General features: G+C 38.7%; 2 protein-coding genes across 2 annotated transcripts in view; one reads left to right on the top strand and one right to left on the bottom strand.

Annotated features, from left to right (window-relative positions):
• bltp3a (bridge-like lipid transfer protein family member 3A) overlaps nucleotides 1-7079 on the bottom strand; it is a 40897-nt gene extending 33818 nt beyond the window's left edge. Inside the window, exon 1 of the mRNA XM_057362906.1 lies at nucleotides 6936-7079. Coding sequence (XP_057218889.1) covers nucleotides 6936-6979 — 44 coding nt within the window. The 5' untranslated portion in view covers nucleotides 6980-7079. The remainder of the gene's footprint in view (nucleotides 1-6935) is intronic.
• A 2383-nt stretch (nucleotides 7080-9462) lies between these two features.
• ap4b1 (adaptor related protein complex 4 subunit beta 1) lies at nucleotides 9463-20415 on the top strand. Its single transcript, XM_057362911.1, has 11 exons — nucleotides 9463-9570; nucleotides 9866-9996; nucleotides 10303-10527; nucleotides 11001-11131; nucleotides 11693-11840; nucleotides 11962-12458; nucleotides 15128-15211; nucleotides 15457-15560; nucleotides 16846-17053; nucleotides 18692-18964; nucleotides 19215-20415. Exons 2-11 carry the CDS (start codon nucleotides 9884-9886, stop codon nucleotides 19631-19633), a joined length of 2202 nt encoding a protein of 733 aa, XP_057218894.1. The 5' UTR covers nucleotides 9463-9570; nucleotides 9866-9883; the 3' UTR covers nucleotides 19634-20415.
• Nucleotides 20416-20521: the final 106 nt, after the last annotated feature.

The raw sequence follows: 20521 nt of genomic DNA, 5'->3' as shown, positions 1-20521 counted from the left end.
TTTAAAAATGTGTATATGAAATACTAGAGCATGATATATGCTCTGTATTTTTTTCCTCCAAGTAATATCCGACTCTATTTTCAGTCTCATAATGTAATTGAGTAAAAGTAAAATACTACTATCTGTCTCTGTTTATTGTACAAAACTATCACAGTATAAAAGACTCTAATGCAGAGTGGCGTTAAAGCGAGCCCGCACACCCGGAACTCAGAATGATGCGCTTAATGCATTCGCTTCGTTATTTACAGTTATGCGCATCCCGGACGCACAATGATGCGCTTAAAGCACCTACTCCTTCTGAAGTCCCGGGGATCATTTTGCTCCCCAAAGTAAATAATAGTTAGAACACAACGAGAAGAGATGATATGTTACATGTTTAACACATAGTGCGTTGCATCAATCCGACAGTATACAGTTAAATCAGAGGTTTAAAAAAGTTATTTCGTATTAAGACACAACATATTCAGACCGCTTCCAGTGCTTCTAATAAGCTACGCTATACTCAGCGAGTAACGTTAACTCACAGTCTCTAGCAAAATACATTTTAAACAAAACCATAGACTATCATCATGTCATTATGAAGAATAATGCTCCACTGCTCCGGGGGTACGTGTGTTCACTACTCTCTGGATGGGTTAAATGCAGAGGTCACATTTCGTTGCCTTGTACCTTCGTACATGTGCAATGACAATAAATTGAATCCAAATCCAAATCCAAATCCAAATCCAAATCCAAATTATGAAGAATAATGAAAACATTGGAACATCTTGGAAAGAGTAGCGTCCTGACCGTCACCGTACACACGCATGCTGACAGTGGAGATTGACAGACAGCACCAGCGGAGGTCAGACTTTCTTAATTATGCTATATTGGTTTATTCCTCGCATAAAGCTATCGAATGACATAAAAAGTGCATTGGTGGTTTCATGATAGTCAGTCCTTTTTGAAGCTTAAGAGTAATTTATGCAGGGTCACAATCTGCAAAGGTTCACATACACTAACTTACACTAGTACAATAGCGTTAATGTAAATCATTAATATAAAGCATAGTTTTACATTACAAAAAAGTAAATTACAGAAAAGTAATTTATTATGAAAGGCTACATCTACGTGCCCCTCTCCGTCCGTTTGTGATTGTGTGTCCATGCTGTGATGATCGCATTCCGGGGGTAACGTTAGGGGGATTTCCTCCGTCCATTCACTAACTTACTGTGTCCGAGGCTCTCGATCGCTTTTTGTCGGGTGTATTATACTTTCTCTTGTTCTGCTGATTAACTTACACACGTTTGAGAGTCAGTCAAGAAGTAATGTAAGAATAACTGCCTATTATTACGAATTAATAGTGTTTTTACACCTTCTATGTACATAAACTTGTTTGTAGGGATGTAACGATTCACCGTGAGCCGGTTGAAAATCGATTATAATGTGTGACGATTCAAATCGGTTGAGGTGTGAACTGAATCTCAATACATTTTTTGAACAGCAGGGGCCGCCATGTTCACTGCAAACCTAAATGTGGCCAATTGCTGATATTTCTTAAATGCAAAAGAAACCAAGAAAAGCACAGACAGTATTAGTTTGTTTATATTAAAGAGACTTTTTCTATTATTAATTTGTTATAAAATTGCAGTTTAGTTTTGTTATTTGAAATAAAACATAATTTTATTATACAAAGAAACGTGAAGCATTTAAGAAATAATGCAAGGTAAGTTGTTCATTTCTAATTTGTTTCAACTCATTTTGTAAAAATAAATCGTGAGTAAATCGTGAGATCAGAATCGTGAATCGCATCGCGAACTGAGTGAATCGTTACATCCCTAGTTGGCACCCGTGTCGTATGCTATGATACAACCTTATAAACTTATGACAATGTATGCTGTATAAGCTACTATGGACATTGTTGCATGATACATGATTTTGTGGACAACATTTCATTATATTATACAAATGACACCCTTTGCAAACAATGCTAAGTTACATACGCGAGATACATACAAGAGACCAACTATGCAAGCAAAAACAACTAGTCTTACTTACCGTTCTTTGTTGACATTACAGTTTATAATTATGGAGAAACGATACATAAATCTTTGTACTGATATACGAAGAACATATGGTAACACGGACTGCTTTACCTGATCGGTGGACATAGTTTGAACGACGTATCTGGGTCCGCCGGCTTAGTAAACAAACTCACGTGTATTGAGCTGCCAGCGGGAAATCTTTGCGACAGTTTTTGCGACACTGCATACAGACAATTCCGCTTATCAACCACGTGGGGCAACAGTAAGCAAAAGTTACTCGTTGCTGCTTTAACACTGTAATGTGTAACTGCAGTTGCGACATTACGCCACAGTGGAGGCGCTGTTTCGTTATCAGCACACTGAGGTGCTAAAAAGAGTTGCAGAACAAGAGCAAGCTTTGTTTCACGGCTGTTTGTTTTACATCCAAGTACGTTTAATTTCTTGAAATTTATTAAATTAACATGACGTACATCATTGTAATGTCTTTAACTGTGCAGTTGGATCGTTGAATCAGCGTATACTGTACACAGCGAGTTCACCAGTATGAACGCACATTGCGTTCAGAACGACTCGCACACGAATGACTCATTTGAACCGATTCATTTAAACTATTGAACTTTTCAGTCACTAGCGAATATAAGAGATCATTGAATCATTTAAAGTGAACCACAGAGAATGCAAGATGTGAATGAGCTTTGCTCATTTAGAAAGACTGGTTAAGGGCCTGATAAGACAGAACGCGCCTTTTGCTGTGAGACGCGCCTCTTTTGAATTGTTTTCAGTTGGCGCGTTCAGGGAGCGTTTTGCGTGCTGGGCGCCTCGCATTTCTGCCGCCTGCAGCGCCTCGTGTTTTAGGCGGAGCGCTCTGAGCACCCAAAGTTAAAAAAAACTCAACTCTGAGCAGAAAAGCGCTTCACATCATGTGTGCTTTTTTCCATTGTCCAATCGAATGAGTGGAGAGGCGGGCCTTCCGATACGGTGCCGGAACTTTACAGTTGATTGAAACGTCCGGAGACTGCAATGATGAAGGAGAAACTTGTGCTGGCTGACACGGGTTAACCGAGAAAGGTCCGAGCAAACGCCCTCTGCTTGTACCTTTTTAAAGTTTCTGATAATATGACAGTTAACAGCAACTACACTGGGTTCCAAATTATTATGCAAATGATATCTTTCTCTGGTTTTCCTAATTTGTCGATGCAAATGACAGTCAGTATAATTTTCAAGTAATCAACAGTTAGGGTACATTTGGAATTTTATTGAACAAACCTCCCACTGACAACAGTATTTATTTAAAAAATGAAAAACTCAAAATGCACTGTTCCAAATTATTATGCACAACAGAGTTTGAAAACATTTCATAGGTTGTAAAAAACTGAAAATGGTCATTTGTTGAATTTGCAGCATTAGGAGGTCATATTTACTGAAATCAAAAGCTATTTCAATCAAAAACATCCTAACAGGGCAAGTTACATGTTAACATAGGACCCCTTCTTTGATATCACCTTCACAATTCTTGCATCCATTGAACTTGTGAGTTTTTGGATAGTTTCTGATTGAATTTCTTTGCAGGATGTCAGAATAGCCTCCCAGAGCTGCTGTTTTGATGCTAACTGCCTCCCACCATCATAGATCTTTCGCTTGAGGATGCTCCAAAGGTTCTCAATAGGGTTGAGGTCAGGGGAGGATGGTGGCCACACCATGAGTTTCTCTCCTTTTATGCCCATAGCAGCCAATGACACAGAGGTATTCTTTGCAGCATGAGATGGTGCATTGTCATGCATGAAGATGATTTTGCTACGGAAGGCATGGTTCTTCTTTTTGTACCATGGAAGAAAGTGCTCAGTCAGAAACTCTACATACCTTGCAGAGTTCATTTTCACACCTTCAGGGACCCTAAAGGGGCCCACCAGCTGTCTCCCCATGATTCCAGCCCAAAACATGACTCCGCCACCTCCTTGCTGACGTCGCAGCCTTGTTGGGACATGGTGGCCATCCACCAACCATCCACTACTCCATCCATCTGGACCATCCAGGGTTGCACGGCACTCATCAGTAAACAAGACTGTTTGAAAATTAGTCTTCATGTATGTGTGGGCCCACTGCAACCGTTTCTGCTTGTGAGCATTGGTTAGGGGTGGCCGAATAGTAGGTTTATGCACAACTGCAAGCATCTGGAGGATCCTACACCTTGAGGTTTTCGGGACTCCCGAGGCACCAGCAGCTTCAAATACCTGTTTGCTGCTTTGCAATGGCATTTTTGCAGCTGCTCTCTTAATCCGATGAATTTGTCTGGAAGAAACCTTCCTCATTCTGCCTTTATCTGCACGAACCCTTCTGTGCTCTGAATCAGCCACAAATCTCTTCACAGTACGATGATCTCGCTTAAGTTTTCGTGAAATATCTAATGTTTTCATACCTTGTCCAAGACATTGCACTATTTGACGCTTTTCGGCAGCAGACAGATCCTTTTTCTTTCCCATATTGCTTGAAACCTGTGGCCTGCTTAATAATGTGGAACGTCCTTCTTAAGTAGTTTTCCTTTAATTGGGCTCACCTGGCAAACTACTTATCACAGGTGTCTGAGATTGATTTCAGTGATCCAAAGAGCACTGAGACACAATACCATCCATAAGTTTAATTGAACAATATAAAATTAAATGTTTACGACACTTAAATCCAATTTGCATAATAATTTGGAACGCAGTGTAGAGCGATCGCGCTATAATCCTTGACTGACAGGACAGCTGTTTTGATGGTTACCTAGCAACATAAAAAAAACGCTGCGCGCTTCTCTTTTCAAAGAGTCAATCAAAAGAGCAGCGCAGCGCGCCTCGCGTTTTCGAACATGAAAAGCGCGTTCTGTGTGATCGTACCCTAAGGGTCTGATCAGACAGAACGCGTCTTTTGCGGTGAGACGCGCCTCTTTTGAATTGTTTTCAGTTGGCAGGGAGCGTTTTGCGCGCTGCTTATGCGCGCCGGGCGCCTCGCGTTTCTGCCGCCTGCAGCGCCTCGTGTTTTAGGCGGAGCGCTTTGAGCGCCCGAAGTTGAAAAAAACTCAACTCTGAGCAGAAAAGCGCCTGACGTCATGTGTACTTTTTTCCATTGTCCAATCGGATGAGTGGAGAGGCGGGGCTTCCCTTGTCGCAATGCTTGGAACGCCTGGAGACATGGAGGAGAAACTTGTTGTGGCTGTTTCGGGTTACCTAGCAACATACAAAAAAAAACGCTGCGCGCTGCTCTTTTCAAAGAGTCACCAAAAGAGCAGCGCGGCGCGCCTCGCGTTTTCGAAAATGAAAAGCGCGTTCTGTGTAATTGTACCCTAATTCGGTTGGCTATTGTGGGCTGAAAAGTAATTTTTTTGAAAATGATAAAAAAAAAGCTTTATTTGATTTAAAAAAATGTCTGTTTTAGTAAAAGTAATGTTTTATATAACTTAATAATTGTAATTTTCATCTAATTTAATTAGAACTTTTAATATGTCAAAGTCACTTTGGTTAAGCCACTTAAAGGTATGGTAGGCCTACGTGTGTGTACAAGATCAGGATGGCACCACCTCTGCCTCATTTTGAGCCAGGAAAAACCCTGTTCATGGCTTTATCCTTTTTATGGTTAAAACCTACACATTTCCAGATATTATATATTAGTGTCACCAACGAGAATTAGCAAATTTGACTCTTGAAACAAGTTTGTCAAACAGTTCCAACATATACAGTTGCCTCTCTTTCTTTATTTCTATCTTTCTTCAACAAAACACATTGTCCAAACATATTCGTTATGAGTGCATAACCTGTATTTTCAATTTAAATATGTTTTGAGTGAAAACAGGCACTTGTCAATGACTCTATGCTTTTAGACTAACATAAACATGCCCATCTGATGGCTTCTTATATTCTATGGGCCAGTTCTGAGGACAGGGCATGTTTGAGCTTTTTCACTGAAAACAGCTTGCACTCACATAACTAAAAATATTACCGTGTCATTGTTTTGACTTAAGATGCACACCAGTAATGTGCTTTTGTAAGGCATGTTTGTAAAAACTACCTAAATGTCTAAATTCAACCAAGACCAAAACCTGGCTTAATCTAATCCTTGTCTGGGAAACCGCCCTTATGATGCTTACTGTTGTTTTTCTATAGTTGACTTGTATGTCAAACTTATTGTTTGGGAATTGGTCGACGCACAAAGAATTCATGTATTTTAACATCTGAAACGTTGCGGTAACAAATGTCAGGAAGACAGAGTCAGACTCTCAGAAATGTCATGCAGGACAGGTTCCTGGATTAATTTCAGTAAAAAAAAAAACAATCCCAACATCACCTCACAACTCAGCCCCGAACAACCCCTAAACCAGAGGGAAATGATATATGATATATTGTAAATGTTCATGACCTAAATTCATCACAACCCCTAAACCTGAATAGACTGACAGGAATTTTGACCCAAGAAACACAACCAACCTGTCAATATCACAGTGTTATGCATTGGCTCCAAATCGTCAACTTTTTAACCCCTACACCATGTCATGCCATACATTTTACATATCCATTATTTTCTGGTAGAGCAAACTAACATATCAACTATAGATGCTAAGTGTCTCGTTTTAAAAGCGTATTGTAGTTTAACCATCCCATCCCACATTCCCGTTATTTCAGCAAAACAACAGCAGTGCTGCTGCTGCAGTCCGTTAGCTTGTCATCCAACAGGACTGAAACAACATCTCAATTTCACTCAAATATTGTTTACAGCACTACATGGCACAACACACTTAGCACATGTAACGTTACTAACGTTATTTGAGATGGGCTGTGTGCTTTATTTATTAGCCGTATAATGGAGTGACGCTGTGAACAGTAATCTGTCGCTAACATTGAGAGCCATGAATCAAAACATTACTCTTAAACATCATCTTACCTGGACAAATGCTTCAGGATCTGCTTTTTGATGATTCCTGCCATCCCGTCAGACAAGCTAACGTTACCTCTCTTGCATTTTAAGAAATCTTTCGCTGACACACACACAAACACACTCACACACCCGGTCACGACTGACGCTGCTGCGGCCTGACACAAGTTGAGCGCCCCTAGCGACAGACTGTAAGAAACTCCCAATCTACTACACTGTCAAAATAAGAGCACTTCTACGAATGTTTTTTCTTTTTTTAATTTACGTAACGGAAGACAGTCCACCCAAAAATGAAAATTCTGTAATTTGTTAATAGGACTAGGTGTAATAATCCCAGTATTTCAGCACAGTTGAATTGCCTAATAGGACATTTCCCAAATTCCCATGCATGGGAAAGCAGTCAAGAATATGAATAGAGGAAAGGAGGTCTGAGGTTTCACTGGGTTCGTCGGGTAGGCATCCTCTGTGTTTGGGGGATAAATTATTATAGAAATACATAGCATTTTATATCATTTTGTTTTTTGTTCTGTTAAACACAAAATAATATATCTCAAAATATCTTTCTTTGTGTTCAACAGAACAAAGAAATGTGTACAGGTCTGGACCAACTTGTTTTTGGGGGCAGCAGTTCATGACAGAATTTTCCTTTGTGGGTGGAGTATGTAACATATTTGAATTAAATGGTTTATTTCAACGTGCTGTTAACATACATACAAATTCACATACAAATCACAAAATAAGTATAATACGCATGAAAATGTAGAAAAATGAAAAATGTTGGTATTTTGAAAATTTACAAATGTTAAAACAATGTACAGTAAATAGCCATAAATATATTAAACAGTCCAATGAATATTACAAAATGTATTATGCTGTTAGGCCAAAGGTAATCAGAATCAGAAAGAGCTTTATTGCCAAGTATGTTTGCACATACAAGGAATTTGTTTTGGTGACAGGAGCATCCAGTACACAGAAACAGCAACAACAGTACACAGAGACCATAACATAATAGAATACAGTACACAGATGATTTAAATAAGGGCCTATGGGTATAAAAAGTTAAGAAATACAATACAATAAACATAAGATAAAGATATAGAGAGTGTAAAGCTATGTATGTATGTAAATACAGTATGTACAAGTAAAAAATAAGAATAGACTATTGTATGTACAAGGTATGTGCTATATACAGCAGAATGAAATATAATTTACAGAAAAAGTTGTATAGATAGTGTATTATCTGGAGAATATAATTAATATTGCACTTAATTATTATTGCACAGAGTTATTAATTGCACGGTGGGTAAAAACATTTAACTGTTCAAGAGGTAGATGGCCTGAGGGAAGATGCTGTTTTTGTGTCTGGTTGTTTTGGTGCTCAGTGCTCTGTAGTGCCGACCAGACGGCAGCATTGTGAAGAGATGATGGCTTGGATGTGAGAGGTCCAGGGTGATTTTCTGAGCCCTTTTCCTCACTCTGGATGTATACAGTTCTTGGAGGGTGGGTAGGGGAGCACCAATGATCTTCTCAGCAGTCCGAACCGTCCTCTGTAGTCTTCTGATGTCTGATTTTGTGGCTGAGCCAAACCAGACAGTGATGGATGTGCAGAGGACAGACTCTATGACTGCTGAGTAAAACTGTTTCAACAGAGTTTGTGGTAGGTTGAACTTCTTCAGCTGATGTAAGAAGTACAACCTTTGCTGGGCTTTTTTAGCAATGGAGCCAATGTGATTGTCCCACTTCAGGTTCTGAGAGATGGTGGTGCCCAGGAACCTGAATGACTCCACTGCTGCCACAGTACTGCTCATGATGGTGAGAGGGGGAGTGCAGGGGGGTTTCTCCTGAAGTCCAGTGGAGTAGTGATGGGATGATGGTGTTGAAAGCGGAGCTGAAGTCCACAAACATCCTCACATATGTCCCTGGTCTATCCAGATGTTTCTGGACAAAATGCAGCCCCATGTTAACTGCATCCTCAACAGACCTGTTTGCTCTGTAGGCAAACTGCAGGGGGTCCAGTAAGGGTTCTGTGATGTCCTTCAGATAGGCCAGTACCAGTCTCTCGAATGACTTCATGACCACAGATGTGAGAGCGACAGGTCTGTAGCCACTCAGTCCTGTACTTCTAACGAGAACAGGGCTACGTAAGAAAACACTCCCGCTTTTTTACTCACTTTATGGTAAAACATGGCTACATTGTCTTTCTTTCTTTCTACACGATTTTTGGTGAATTATCAAAATCCCAAAACATTTGAAGAGTTCATTTGCAAAAACAGACAACGCAGTTTTTAAAAATGTTCAAAAATCATGTTTTTTATTGTTCATTACAATTAATATCAATCAAACTGCAGTTGATTTGTTAAATTCAGGTAACTAACACAATAAATCACACTAAAAACATATGACTTATTAAAAAGGATGATTTTTATTTTAAAAAGGAGTCATCTTTTTTGCAAATAAACTATTCATTTGTTGACGCCTTTTATTTTGAAATTAAAAAGTGTTTAGCGGAAGTGGTCCCTGGTATTTATTCTGGCTTCCAACTTCCTGAGTAATATAAACATACTCATCTGATGGTATACAATACTCTATAATGATGATTTCTTTGGTCATTTTACACTTCACATTTTAGGGTTTAACACATAAGGTATGATACTTTACTTCTTTATGATTGCCTCTGGTGTGTAATCTATAATATGTTTTATTTGTCCATAATTTAGATCTAAAAGCTGTCATGTGACGATACGTTGGTTATGTCATTGTGCTGTCAAACTGACAATTATTATGATTGCTTATGTTGATATGATCATTATTGGAATAAAACCGGAAGACATCACCAAATGTGATAAATGTACAGTTAAATTATTTCACAACGCTTGCATGCAAGGGATTATTAAATGAAAGAGATGAAGTTTAATTTCACAGCGACCCTTTTGTGACAGGTACTTGCGGAGAGCAAAATGCCGTATTTTGGATCCGAGGAGACGGTGAAAGAGCTCAAGCGAGCTCTGTCCAACCCCAATGTCCAGGCAGACCGTCTCCGCTACAAAAACTACATCACTAGAGTCATCAGGTCTGTAAAGTGATCATCTGCCTTTAGAAAAAACATAATGTTTTTGCAGAAGAACCTATATTTATTCTAATATATTTATAATATATATATTTTTTTATCTTGCATGAGCTGTTCAATTTTACCATAAAATAAATACATATGCATTTAATTTGAGGTTTTATGAAGCTGTATGTTTCTGTTTGGGCAAAAGCTTGACTTCCATTTTAGCTTTTAGATTTGACAGAATTTTCTTTTTGAACTATTCTACACCCACTTCTTCTTCTAGACAGAAAAAAATGGGAAATTTCTCAGACATTTTTTTTGTAGGTATATGACGCAGGGTTTGGACGTCTCCTCTTTATTTATGGACATGGTGAAAGCCAGTGCCACAGTTGATATTGTTCAGAAGAAGCTGGTATATCTGTATATGTGCACCTATGCAAGTGACAAGCCTGACCTTGCATTGCTGGCCATCAACACTCTCCGCAAGGACTGTGCTGATCCTAATCCAATGGTGCGAGGACTGGCCCTGAGGAACATGTGCAATTTCAGGTTTGTATAGTTTTCGGTTGGGGGGGTTGCATTGTCTGGATTGTCTGGATTATAAAGTTATTGTGGAAGACCATACCTTTTGCCATCATGCACAGTAATAATAAATTTATTGAAAAAAACCAAATAGTGCTGTAGGTGGTAAGAAGACATATAGAAAAGATTCTTCTTATTTTGTGGGTGGGTTCATCTGCCTATTAACTTCCTAAAAAACTACCCAGAATACTGTCGTGGTGGCATTTCACACTTTCTCAGAGTTTCTTCTAAATACACTTCAGTAAAAATCTACTTGTGGTTCATTTTTTAACACATTCAATTGTTTTGAAAGACTTTTTTTTGCTGCCGCCACATTTGTGTACCTTTTTGGCAGACTGTGAAAAAACAAAAATGGATTGCATAACGAATTTCCACAATAAATACTAGATGCCCTAATTATTACGTTGTTTATGTACATATTGTTTTTTTTTATTTTTCAGAATGCCGGGAATAACAGAATACATAGAGCAGCCCATTGTTGCTGGTCTGCGTGATAAGGCCAGTTACGTAAGAAGGGTGGCTGTGATGGGCTGTGCCAAAATGCACAGTCTTCAGCCCAACATAGAGATAGGTACTACAAAGAACTCATTTGCATGTTTAAATTTGTCTTTACAATTAGATCTTTTGCTTACATTTAGTTGAATTTAAATGTAATTATATATGTTAGTGTTTCTAGTTAAAGAATCAATTGCGGAATCTACAGAATATTAACAAAGTAGCAATTACTTTCATCTAAAATAATCCACTTTTTTTTATTCTAGACCTTTACAAACATTTTCACTTTTTTGTGAATTATCCCTAAAATCGAGCAAAACCTGCTGGTTCAGCTTGTAATCAGCTTTCTTTTAAATACAGAAGGGATCTAAAGGGAACCAAAAAACAGGCCAGACTTCACATTCCACAGATGTGTGACTCTATTGTTGCAGCATCAGATACTTGTAGAAAATGTTGTTCCTTTCATACATTTTTAGCGGTTTTGGGTCAAGTGTGACAGATTCATTGATATGTGGTTTACACAGTCATTTTCCTGTCTCCTACGCAGGGTGTAGACAGTCTCGCTGGTTTTGCATAGCCATACTATGGGTGTGTAGTGTCTGCTTTATGAATACTGTGCTGGATTTGTGTTTTCTAGATGCCAGTATAGTAAATGAGCTGTACGCTCTTCTGAGAGACCCAGACCCTGTGGTTGTGGTGAATTGTCTGCGTGCCCTGGAGGAAATCCTCAAGGATGAGGGTGGTGTGGTTATTAACAAACCCATTGCTCATCACCTTCTCAACAGGTGTGTTGTTTCTGCCATTAAATTACTCTGGGGTTTTGATACACTATTATTGGTTATGACTTGGTTAATGACGTTCCTTCTTGTGGTTGAGTTTTTGTTTTTATTGTATTTTTTTCTTCAGAATGAAGGACCTGGATAGCTGGGGGCAGAGTGAAGTCCTCACCTTCCTGCTACGCTACCGTCCTCGCAGCGATGACGAATTATTCGACATCCTCAGCCTACTGGACGCTTTTCTCCAAAGCGCCCACGCGCACGTCGCTGTTGCCACGCTCCGCCTCTTCCTTCATTTAGCTACCGCCCACCCCGCGGTGCAGGCCGACGCCCTCCAGCACACAAGCGGCGCCCTGCTGACCATGTGCGGTTCTATATCACGCGAACTTCGGTTTGCTGGCCTCTGTCATGTACAGCAGGTCATGCGAAGTCAGCCGGGCCTTTTTGCGCCGCATTACAAACGCTTCTTTTGCGCTTATTCAGAACCGAGTTACATTAAGTTCCGCAAGATGGAGATCCTGGTGGAGCTGGTGAATGATGAAAACGTGACTTTGGTTTTAGAGGAGCTGAGAAGTTACTGCACGGATGTGTCTCCTGAGCTGGCCCAGGCTGCCATTGCTGCTATAGGTACGACATCTTGCAAGATGTGAAATAATAGTAAACAATTATGTTGTAGTTCTCACCTGGGTTGTGCAAAATTCATTTTATTAAGAGATTGAATTTAAATGGAATTGTCTTACGTATCATGGATTACACATTGATTATTTACAGTATCTCACAGAAGTGAGTACACCCCTCAAATTTTAGTAAATATTTTATTATGTCTTTTCATGTGACAACACTGAACCGCTGGCAACAAAAGTGAGTACACCCCTAAGTGAAAATGTCCAAATTGGGCCCAAAGTGTCAATATTTTGCGTGGCCACTATGGGTGTAACAGTTCAAATTACTCACGGTTCGGTTTGTGTCATGGTTTTAGGGCCACGGTTCGGTTCGGTTTGTGATATATTCAGGGAAAAGGGACTACTGACAAATAAAAATAAGAACAAATAATCAAGCTACAAGTAACAGCACCAATAAAACAACAGAGCAAAGCAGAAAATAAAATAAGTAACTGTATATATACCTTTTAAGGTAGAAATGGATTAAAGTAATCAAATAAAACATAACATTGCATATGTACAAATTAATAAAGATGAATCATAATTGAAGTTACAGCAGCTATTGAGTTACAAGCAGTTGACTTTTGACCTTGACTTTTAACAGACAATGTCGCTTTAAGACAATGGTGTCCAAAGTCAGTCCTGAAGGGCAGGTGTCCTGCAAAGTTTAGCTTTAGCCCTAATCAAACACACCTGAACCAGTTAATCAAGGTCTCACTAGGCAGACCAGAAACTTCGAACAGGTGTACAGCACACTGGCCCTCCGGGACCGACTTTGGACACCCCTTCTTTAAGAGGAATGCAACAGATCCAGTACACTGATACTGTACACGTGCATTGTTTTTCGTCCGTTTCATCCGTTCACTTGAGACATAACCTACTATGTTTGTTAAGATACTGGACAAGAGGGGCATGTTGACCCACTTCGTGTGTGAATCTGTCCATTTAAGCGCTTCAAAGACAACTCAATATTTGCGCCATGTCTGAGACTTTCCTTATGCGTGCTTCGGATCTTTTCACAGCGCGCAAGCGAGTTTTCTTCTGCATCATCTTGCACTTAAATGTTTAAATTGGCAAGGCTTGAATGAGTTTAGTTTAAACAGCAACATGTGCTGTTCAGGTCTCACCTGCACTCGCGCGCTCACAACACCCGGGTGATGAAAGCATAAATGACTGGTCATATTACAGCATACGTCAATCCTATTGAAATGTGTCTACGTTATTTGATTTGTTGTAGGTCTTAAATGTGTATCCATCGACAAACATACATTAGCTGAACTTTGTCATTTGTTATAATTTTTAACGAACCATATTATAAATGAGCATCAGATTTAAGATGAGCCGCGGTCCAAGCGCGTGCCAAACCGTTCTTCACGGAGAACCGTGCGGTTCAATTTTTTACCGAGAACCGTTACACCCCTAGTGGCCACCATTATTTTCCACCACTGCCTCAATCCTCTTGGGCATGGAGTTCACCAGAGCTTCACAGGTTGCCACTGGAGTCCTCTTCCACTCCCCCATGACGACATCACAGGACTGGTGGATGTTAAGAGACCTTGTGCTCCTCCACCTTCCGTTTGAGGATGCCCCACAGATGCTCAATAGGGTTTAGGGCCCGGTTGCATAAAGCACCTTAAGTTTTTCCCTTAAGTATGACACTCAAGGGGTGATTTTCCTTTAGCAAAGACAATAGGAGAATAACTTAAGTAAAACTTAAGGTATACTTAAGGACACACATAAGGGAAAATTACACTTAAGGTGCTTTATGCAACCGGCCCTAGGTCTTCACCTTTTCTCTCAGCTTCTTTAGCAAGGCAGTGGTCGTCTTGGAGGTGTGTTTGGGGTCGTTATCATGTTAGAATTGATGTATTGTACTGTTATACAAGCTGTACACTCCATACTTTACATTGTAGCAAAGTGTAATTTCTTCAGTGTTGTCACATGAAAATATATAATAAAATATTTACAAAAATGTGAGGGGTGTACTCACTTCTGTGAGATACTGTATAGTTAAAAAAGCACTAGTACACTTATTGTATGAACTTGATAAATATTAGAAATTTTAATTTATTCTGCTTATATAACATCCTGTTTGTTGCCACAATTCAAATTTAATAATGAAATAAATATATTAAGCAATAAGCCCCGCGGTTACAGTGCATTTTATAACAGCTAAGGGCGTTGTATAAAATCCCCTCAGCTGTTATAAAATGCACTGTAACCCACTGCTTCGCGGGGCTTACTGCTTTTATAAAACGGTTATTCCATATGCGTAGCAAGGTTTCATCAAATAAAGTAAATAAAGTGATATTTAGGCTATGTAATGCGGTCAGCCGTTATAAATCAGGGTATTTTCTAACGGCTTAGAACTCGGCTCAGCCAATTAGAATCAAGGACCAGAACTGACCGTTTTATAATGATAAATAAAAAATAAGTGATTCTCAGTTTAGTTCAGTATTGCACACAACCTCTTTCTGTCAAGAACGAAACAAAACATTTGAACGAACTTGTAAGTTCTAGAAGTATTTATTGATTTCTACAACACTGCCAAATTGGAAATTCAATGACCAAAATTACTATTACGTTTAAAGCTAAACGTATCATTTACATTAAGTTTTTAATATTCTCTGGCAGGACGTATTGCACGGACGTATAGTGAGAAATGTCTGGATATCCTGACCGGACTGCTGGCATTGAAACAGGAACACATCACATCAGGTAAGAAAGAACGGTTCTAAAGCTCATCTCAACTGCCTTCTAGATAACGACTCAAACAAACAGTGTTTACTTTGTACATTTCTTTCTCAAGGTTACTACTATTGCTAAGTACATTGGTGAGATTGTGGCTCACACTGTTCGCACAAATTGTTTTAGCAATCACCTTCTCCAGCTCGGATGACAAATGTGTTTTAGTTTAGTAAGTCCTGCTGCAGTATCTCTAATCTGACACTTTCTCTGTTTAGCCGTCATACAGACGTTCAGAGATTTGGTGTGGTTCTGTCCTCAGAGTACAGCCGCTGTATGTCAAACCGTTGAGGCCTGTGTTGACTGTCCTCAAGATAGCGAGGTGAGTAGGGCTGTCAAACGATTAATTGCGACTAATCGTTTGCAAAATAAAAGTTTTTGTTTACATAAAATATGTGTGTATTGTGTATAATAATTATGAATATATAAATACATACACATACATGTATATATTTAAGAAATATTTACATGTGCATATACATTTTTATAATTATATATAATTCATATTGTATATAAATATTAAATATATAATTTTTTCTCCTAACATTATTCATGTATGTGTGTATTTATATATACATAATTATGATACACAGTACACACACATGTTTTATGTAAAAAAAACTTTTATTTTGCAAACGGTTAGTCACGATTAATCGTTTGACAGACGATTTACCCACTGTTTTGTTTTGACCATCTACAGTAATGCTGCTTCACCCAGGTCATTTGCAGGTCAGTAAGGCGTTGTCCAGGCGTCTAGTAAGACATTGGAATCAGGGAGTCAAACTCTAATTCAGACCAGGAAGTTGCAGAACTTTTATTAGCTCGATTGTGAAATTGCTGTTGACCAATCAGATTCAAACAAATAAGACAGCAATGGTATAAGAAGATTCTGTACTTTATCTGTCACCGCTAGCGTGGCGGAAGAACCCAAGTGCAGGCAGGCGGGGGATAAGGGGTTAACAAATACTTTATTAAATAACATATAATTATAAATACAAAGGAAATACCCACGAGGGGGTGTCTGACAGGACGAACTAAAATACAAAACTTGAAATAAAACACTTCCCTCGTTGGGGCAAAAATAAACTAAACAAAACACGACACAACGTCAAGGCAGGATAAATCAAATAAGCAAACTAGGCAAGGGGAGCACACGAATCACACTAGGCACAGGAAACTCACTTGACGCATGAAACTCGGGATGTGAACGTAGTATAACACGCAGTACAAAACGTTGAACAGGAAACTCAGGCCGTAACATAGTACAAGATCTCAGGCCGTAACATTGAACAACGAATCCGCACAAGACGGCAAACACACGGGCATTAAATAGGGAGACAGACAAAGGAAGATAATGAGGGGCAGGTGAGGAACATGAGACACGGCAGGAAACGAGAGGGGTGGGGCCAATGACAAGACACGAGAAAGCACATGTCATGTCAATGGTAAACAAACCATGACTTTCTCACACTAAACATAAGGGATCTGTCAAGATCCTGCCACTCGACATGGAAATCAAGGACAATGAGGCAGGACCATGACATTATCACTGAAAATTGTACACATATTTTGGACCACCTTCAAACCAGAAATCCTGTTTCTCTTAGGCAAAACAGGCTTTGCTATGGCTGCTGGGAGAACATGGTGAACAGATCAGTAGCGCCCCCTATGTGCTGGAGGTGTATATAGATGGGCTGAAAACAGAACTCTCTTCATCAGTGAAGATGGAGCTACTGACGGCTGCAGTGAAGATGTTCCTCTGCCGTCCCGCTGAGACTCAGGACATGCTGGGTCGACTTTTACATCACTGTATTGGTATGTAAAAGATGTTCAACGTTGACGCAGTCTGATTAAAGAAAAACCCCTTTCTGGAATGAATACATCTTTTTGTTCAGATTGATTCAGATTGTTGTAAGGGATAATGTACAGGCAGACGGTTATCATCGCAGAAATAATGCGATCAGGATTGTGTGACAGTGTGATCACACAATGTCGGGTGATCAGGACCCGACACGGAGCGGAGGGTCTTGTATCACACTGAAGGGGCTTATTTCACGATAACAGCCGGCTGCTTGTACATTATCCCGCTTATTACACGGCTACTTGCCACATGAGAAAAAAACTGGACATGAAATGCGAATTTGAAATATTTTATTAGCTCATTTTTACCGAATGCAGACCTTTCCGTGAATAAAAGCCATTTACTTTCAGTTTTAAGGTAAGAAACTACATTCAAAAGTCACGAACAGGCAATTTGGTTCAATCAATTGTAAATATAATGTCATTAATGTTATTAAAAGACATATTTATATTTAATTAGTCAAAAAAACCTGTCAAAATGATTTGCTGCATTTGGGTTACCGTGTGTTATTGGTTTTGAGTGGTTGTTATCTGGGAATAACGAACCTGCAAATGTCGCTAATAAAATCAAGCATTCCAACGAGCCGTGTAATAATTGCTCGGTGGCTTTGGTCGGGGTCACTGATTGCAGCTATGACACGTCAGAGGAGATCTGGCCCTCCCGGCTGAGCCTGGTTTCTCCCGAGGTTTTTTTTCTCTCCATTATTCAGCATTGGAGTTTGGGTTCCTCGCCACAGCAGAGCAGTGCAGTGTTGGCTTGCTCACCGGGAGACTGCATTTATTTATTATATATTATTTATTATAATGATCTTGCTTGGTCTATAAACACCATGCACTGTGCTGTGTTTTACCTTTCTGTGTTTTTCTTATTTGCTCCTGTAAAGCTGCTTTGGAACAATGCACATTGTGAAAAGCGCTATATAAATAAAATTGAATTGAATTGAATTGAATAATAATGAGTAAAGAGAAAACAGGGAAAATGGTTGTAGTGAATGTCCCAATACTTTTGTCCATATATTAGGACTGTCAAATGATTAATCGCGACTAATCGTTTGCAAAATAAAAGTTTTTGTTTACATAAAATATGTGTGTGTACTGTGTATAATAATTATGTATATATAAATACACACACATTCATGTATAATTTTAGGGGAAAAACTTATACATTAAATATTTATATTTATATACAATATAAATTATATATAACTATAAAAATGTATATACACGTGTAAATATTTCTTAAATATATACATGTATGTGTATGTATTAATATATTCATAATTATTATACACAGTACACACACATATTTTATGTAAACAAAAACTTTTATTACGATAAGTCGCGATTAATCGTTTGACAGCCTGACCATATGGTGTATATTAGTCAGTATAGAAACAAATGAACTTTTTGACAACCATGAACATTCCCCCAATTCTCATTTCTGTGTTGTGTAATAATTTTGTAATATGAATATTTCTTAAATTATTTAAAAGATTACATTTACAAATGGTTCATTGTGCAAAATATGCCTTTTAGCAGTTGTCTGCTTATTTGTCGCTTCGTTCACCTTTTTGTCTTTTGGTTCACCTCCAGAGGAAGAGAGTGACATGTGTGTGCGTGACCGAGCTTTGCTGTACCACAGACTTCTTCAACAGGGAGTTGAACAGACAAGGAAAGTTGTGATGGGACCAAAATCTGATCCGTCCATGAGTGTTCTCACCGGTCACCAACAGGAACCAGTTAGTCAATGGGTCTCAAACTTCAACACTCTTGGCCCGTTGTCTGCACCAGATTTATGTATTCAAACCCCCCTCATATCATCACCCGAACAGCCATCGAACAATGCTGAAGAGGAGTTGTTACCAGGTATAAGAGAATGTAACATTTAGAGAACACGTTTAATTTACATATTATAGTTAAATCAATATAAATTATAATTAAATAATGGAAAAATAATCATGATAGTTATATTTTCCTATTATTATGATTATTATTATTTAATATATTATTCATTATGTAATATTATATATATATATATATATATATATATATACTGTGTCTATATATATATAAAACAAGAAAACTTCCTCTCTCTCCGTATTTCTCTGATTTTCAGTAAGTAAAGATGTGTCCCCATCCATCCCAAAGGATGACCAAGAGGAGCTAAATCTATATCTGGGTCCTCCTCTATCCCATGAGTCTTTTGAGAGAACATGGCTGGACCTAGAGGTTCTACACAGAGAAACACTGAGTTACACTCGACCCAGAACCACTCCTGATACTTTACAGGCTGCGTTACAGCTGGTGAAGATCCAGACTCTGGCCTTCACACCAGGGGACACTCTGCCGTGGAAGGCTTATCTGTACACAAGGGGCAATAGGACCCTGATTCTAGCTGAACTGTTGCAGGAGGACCCTGACAGTGAAGGAAGGCTGGTGGTCTCTGTCAAACAGCAGCCGCCAAACCAACATGCTCTTCGAGGTTTTGTTTCGATACTTAGCAGTGTTTTGCAGACTCTTAATGTTGACAGCTAAAATGATATCCATCTCAAAAAACAGAAGTCAACCATATTTTTGACCACATTGAGGATAGTAGCCTCTCAGACACTGCAAAGTGTAGCCAAACCATCCAGGACTATTTTATAATAAAACTCTTTTAAGTTGTAGACTGCGAATCTGTCAGGCTTTCTTTATTAGCACAACATGACATCACATTCAGCTACTGTAATACAACTTGTCCCACATACTGTATGTATAATCACCTCAAAATGTCTTTTACTTTAGAGGTATGAAGAATGTCTAATCTCTGGTGTGCAATTTACAGATAAGGCTAACGTTACAAATGCATCGTTCTTGTCTATCACAACATTATTGAGACATTGTTAATCATTATAGAGCTTTCTCATTCAGCTCCACCTCTATATGTGTCACCTCCTGCTGCCTAAAACATTTTGTGAATGATGTACTGTATTACTGTACATAAATGTAATACTATTGTTTTATTTATGAGGTTATATAATAAATGTCATATGTACCATATGCAAATAAAACTCATAGGAAATTACCCATGGTTTAGTAAAAGTGTAGCAACTAGTTATTAGCCAGTACTAACCAGTAGTTATGTTTGTATGTTTGATGTTTTTAATGGTTACTATTGTAGGACCGTGGTGGTTGCTATGGTTTCACTAAAACATGGTTGCTATAGATAAACATTTAACTTTCTCAGACTTTTTAGTAACAGATGTAGTTTATCCCAATAATAATCAATTGAAATCTTAAACGCTTATTATGAAACGGTTATCTAAAGAAATTGTGTACAGTAGGCTGTACATGTATTCCAATAAAAATAAACATTTAAAGTTTGATATGACACATGCAATTTACAGCATTTGATTAACTTTTCTAACGATTAATTGATTTACC

Source organism: Triplophysa rosa, linkage group LG21 (genome assembly GCF_024868665.1).
Source record: "Triplophysa rosa linkage group LG21, Trosa_1v2, whole genome shotgun sequence".
In the NCBI taxonomy this organism is placed as follows: domain Eukaryota; kingdom Metazoa; phylum Chordata; class Actinopteri; order Cypriniformes; family Nemacheilidae; genus Triplophysa; species Triplophysa rosa.
This window is presented reverse-complemented; position numbering and strand designations above follow the sequence as displayed.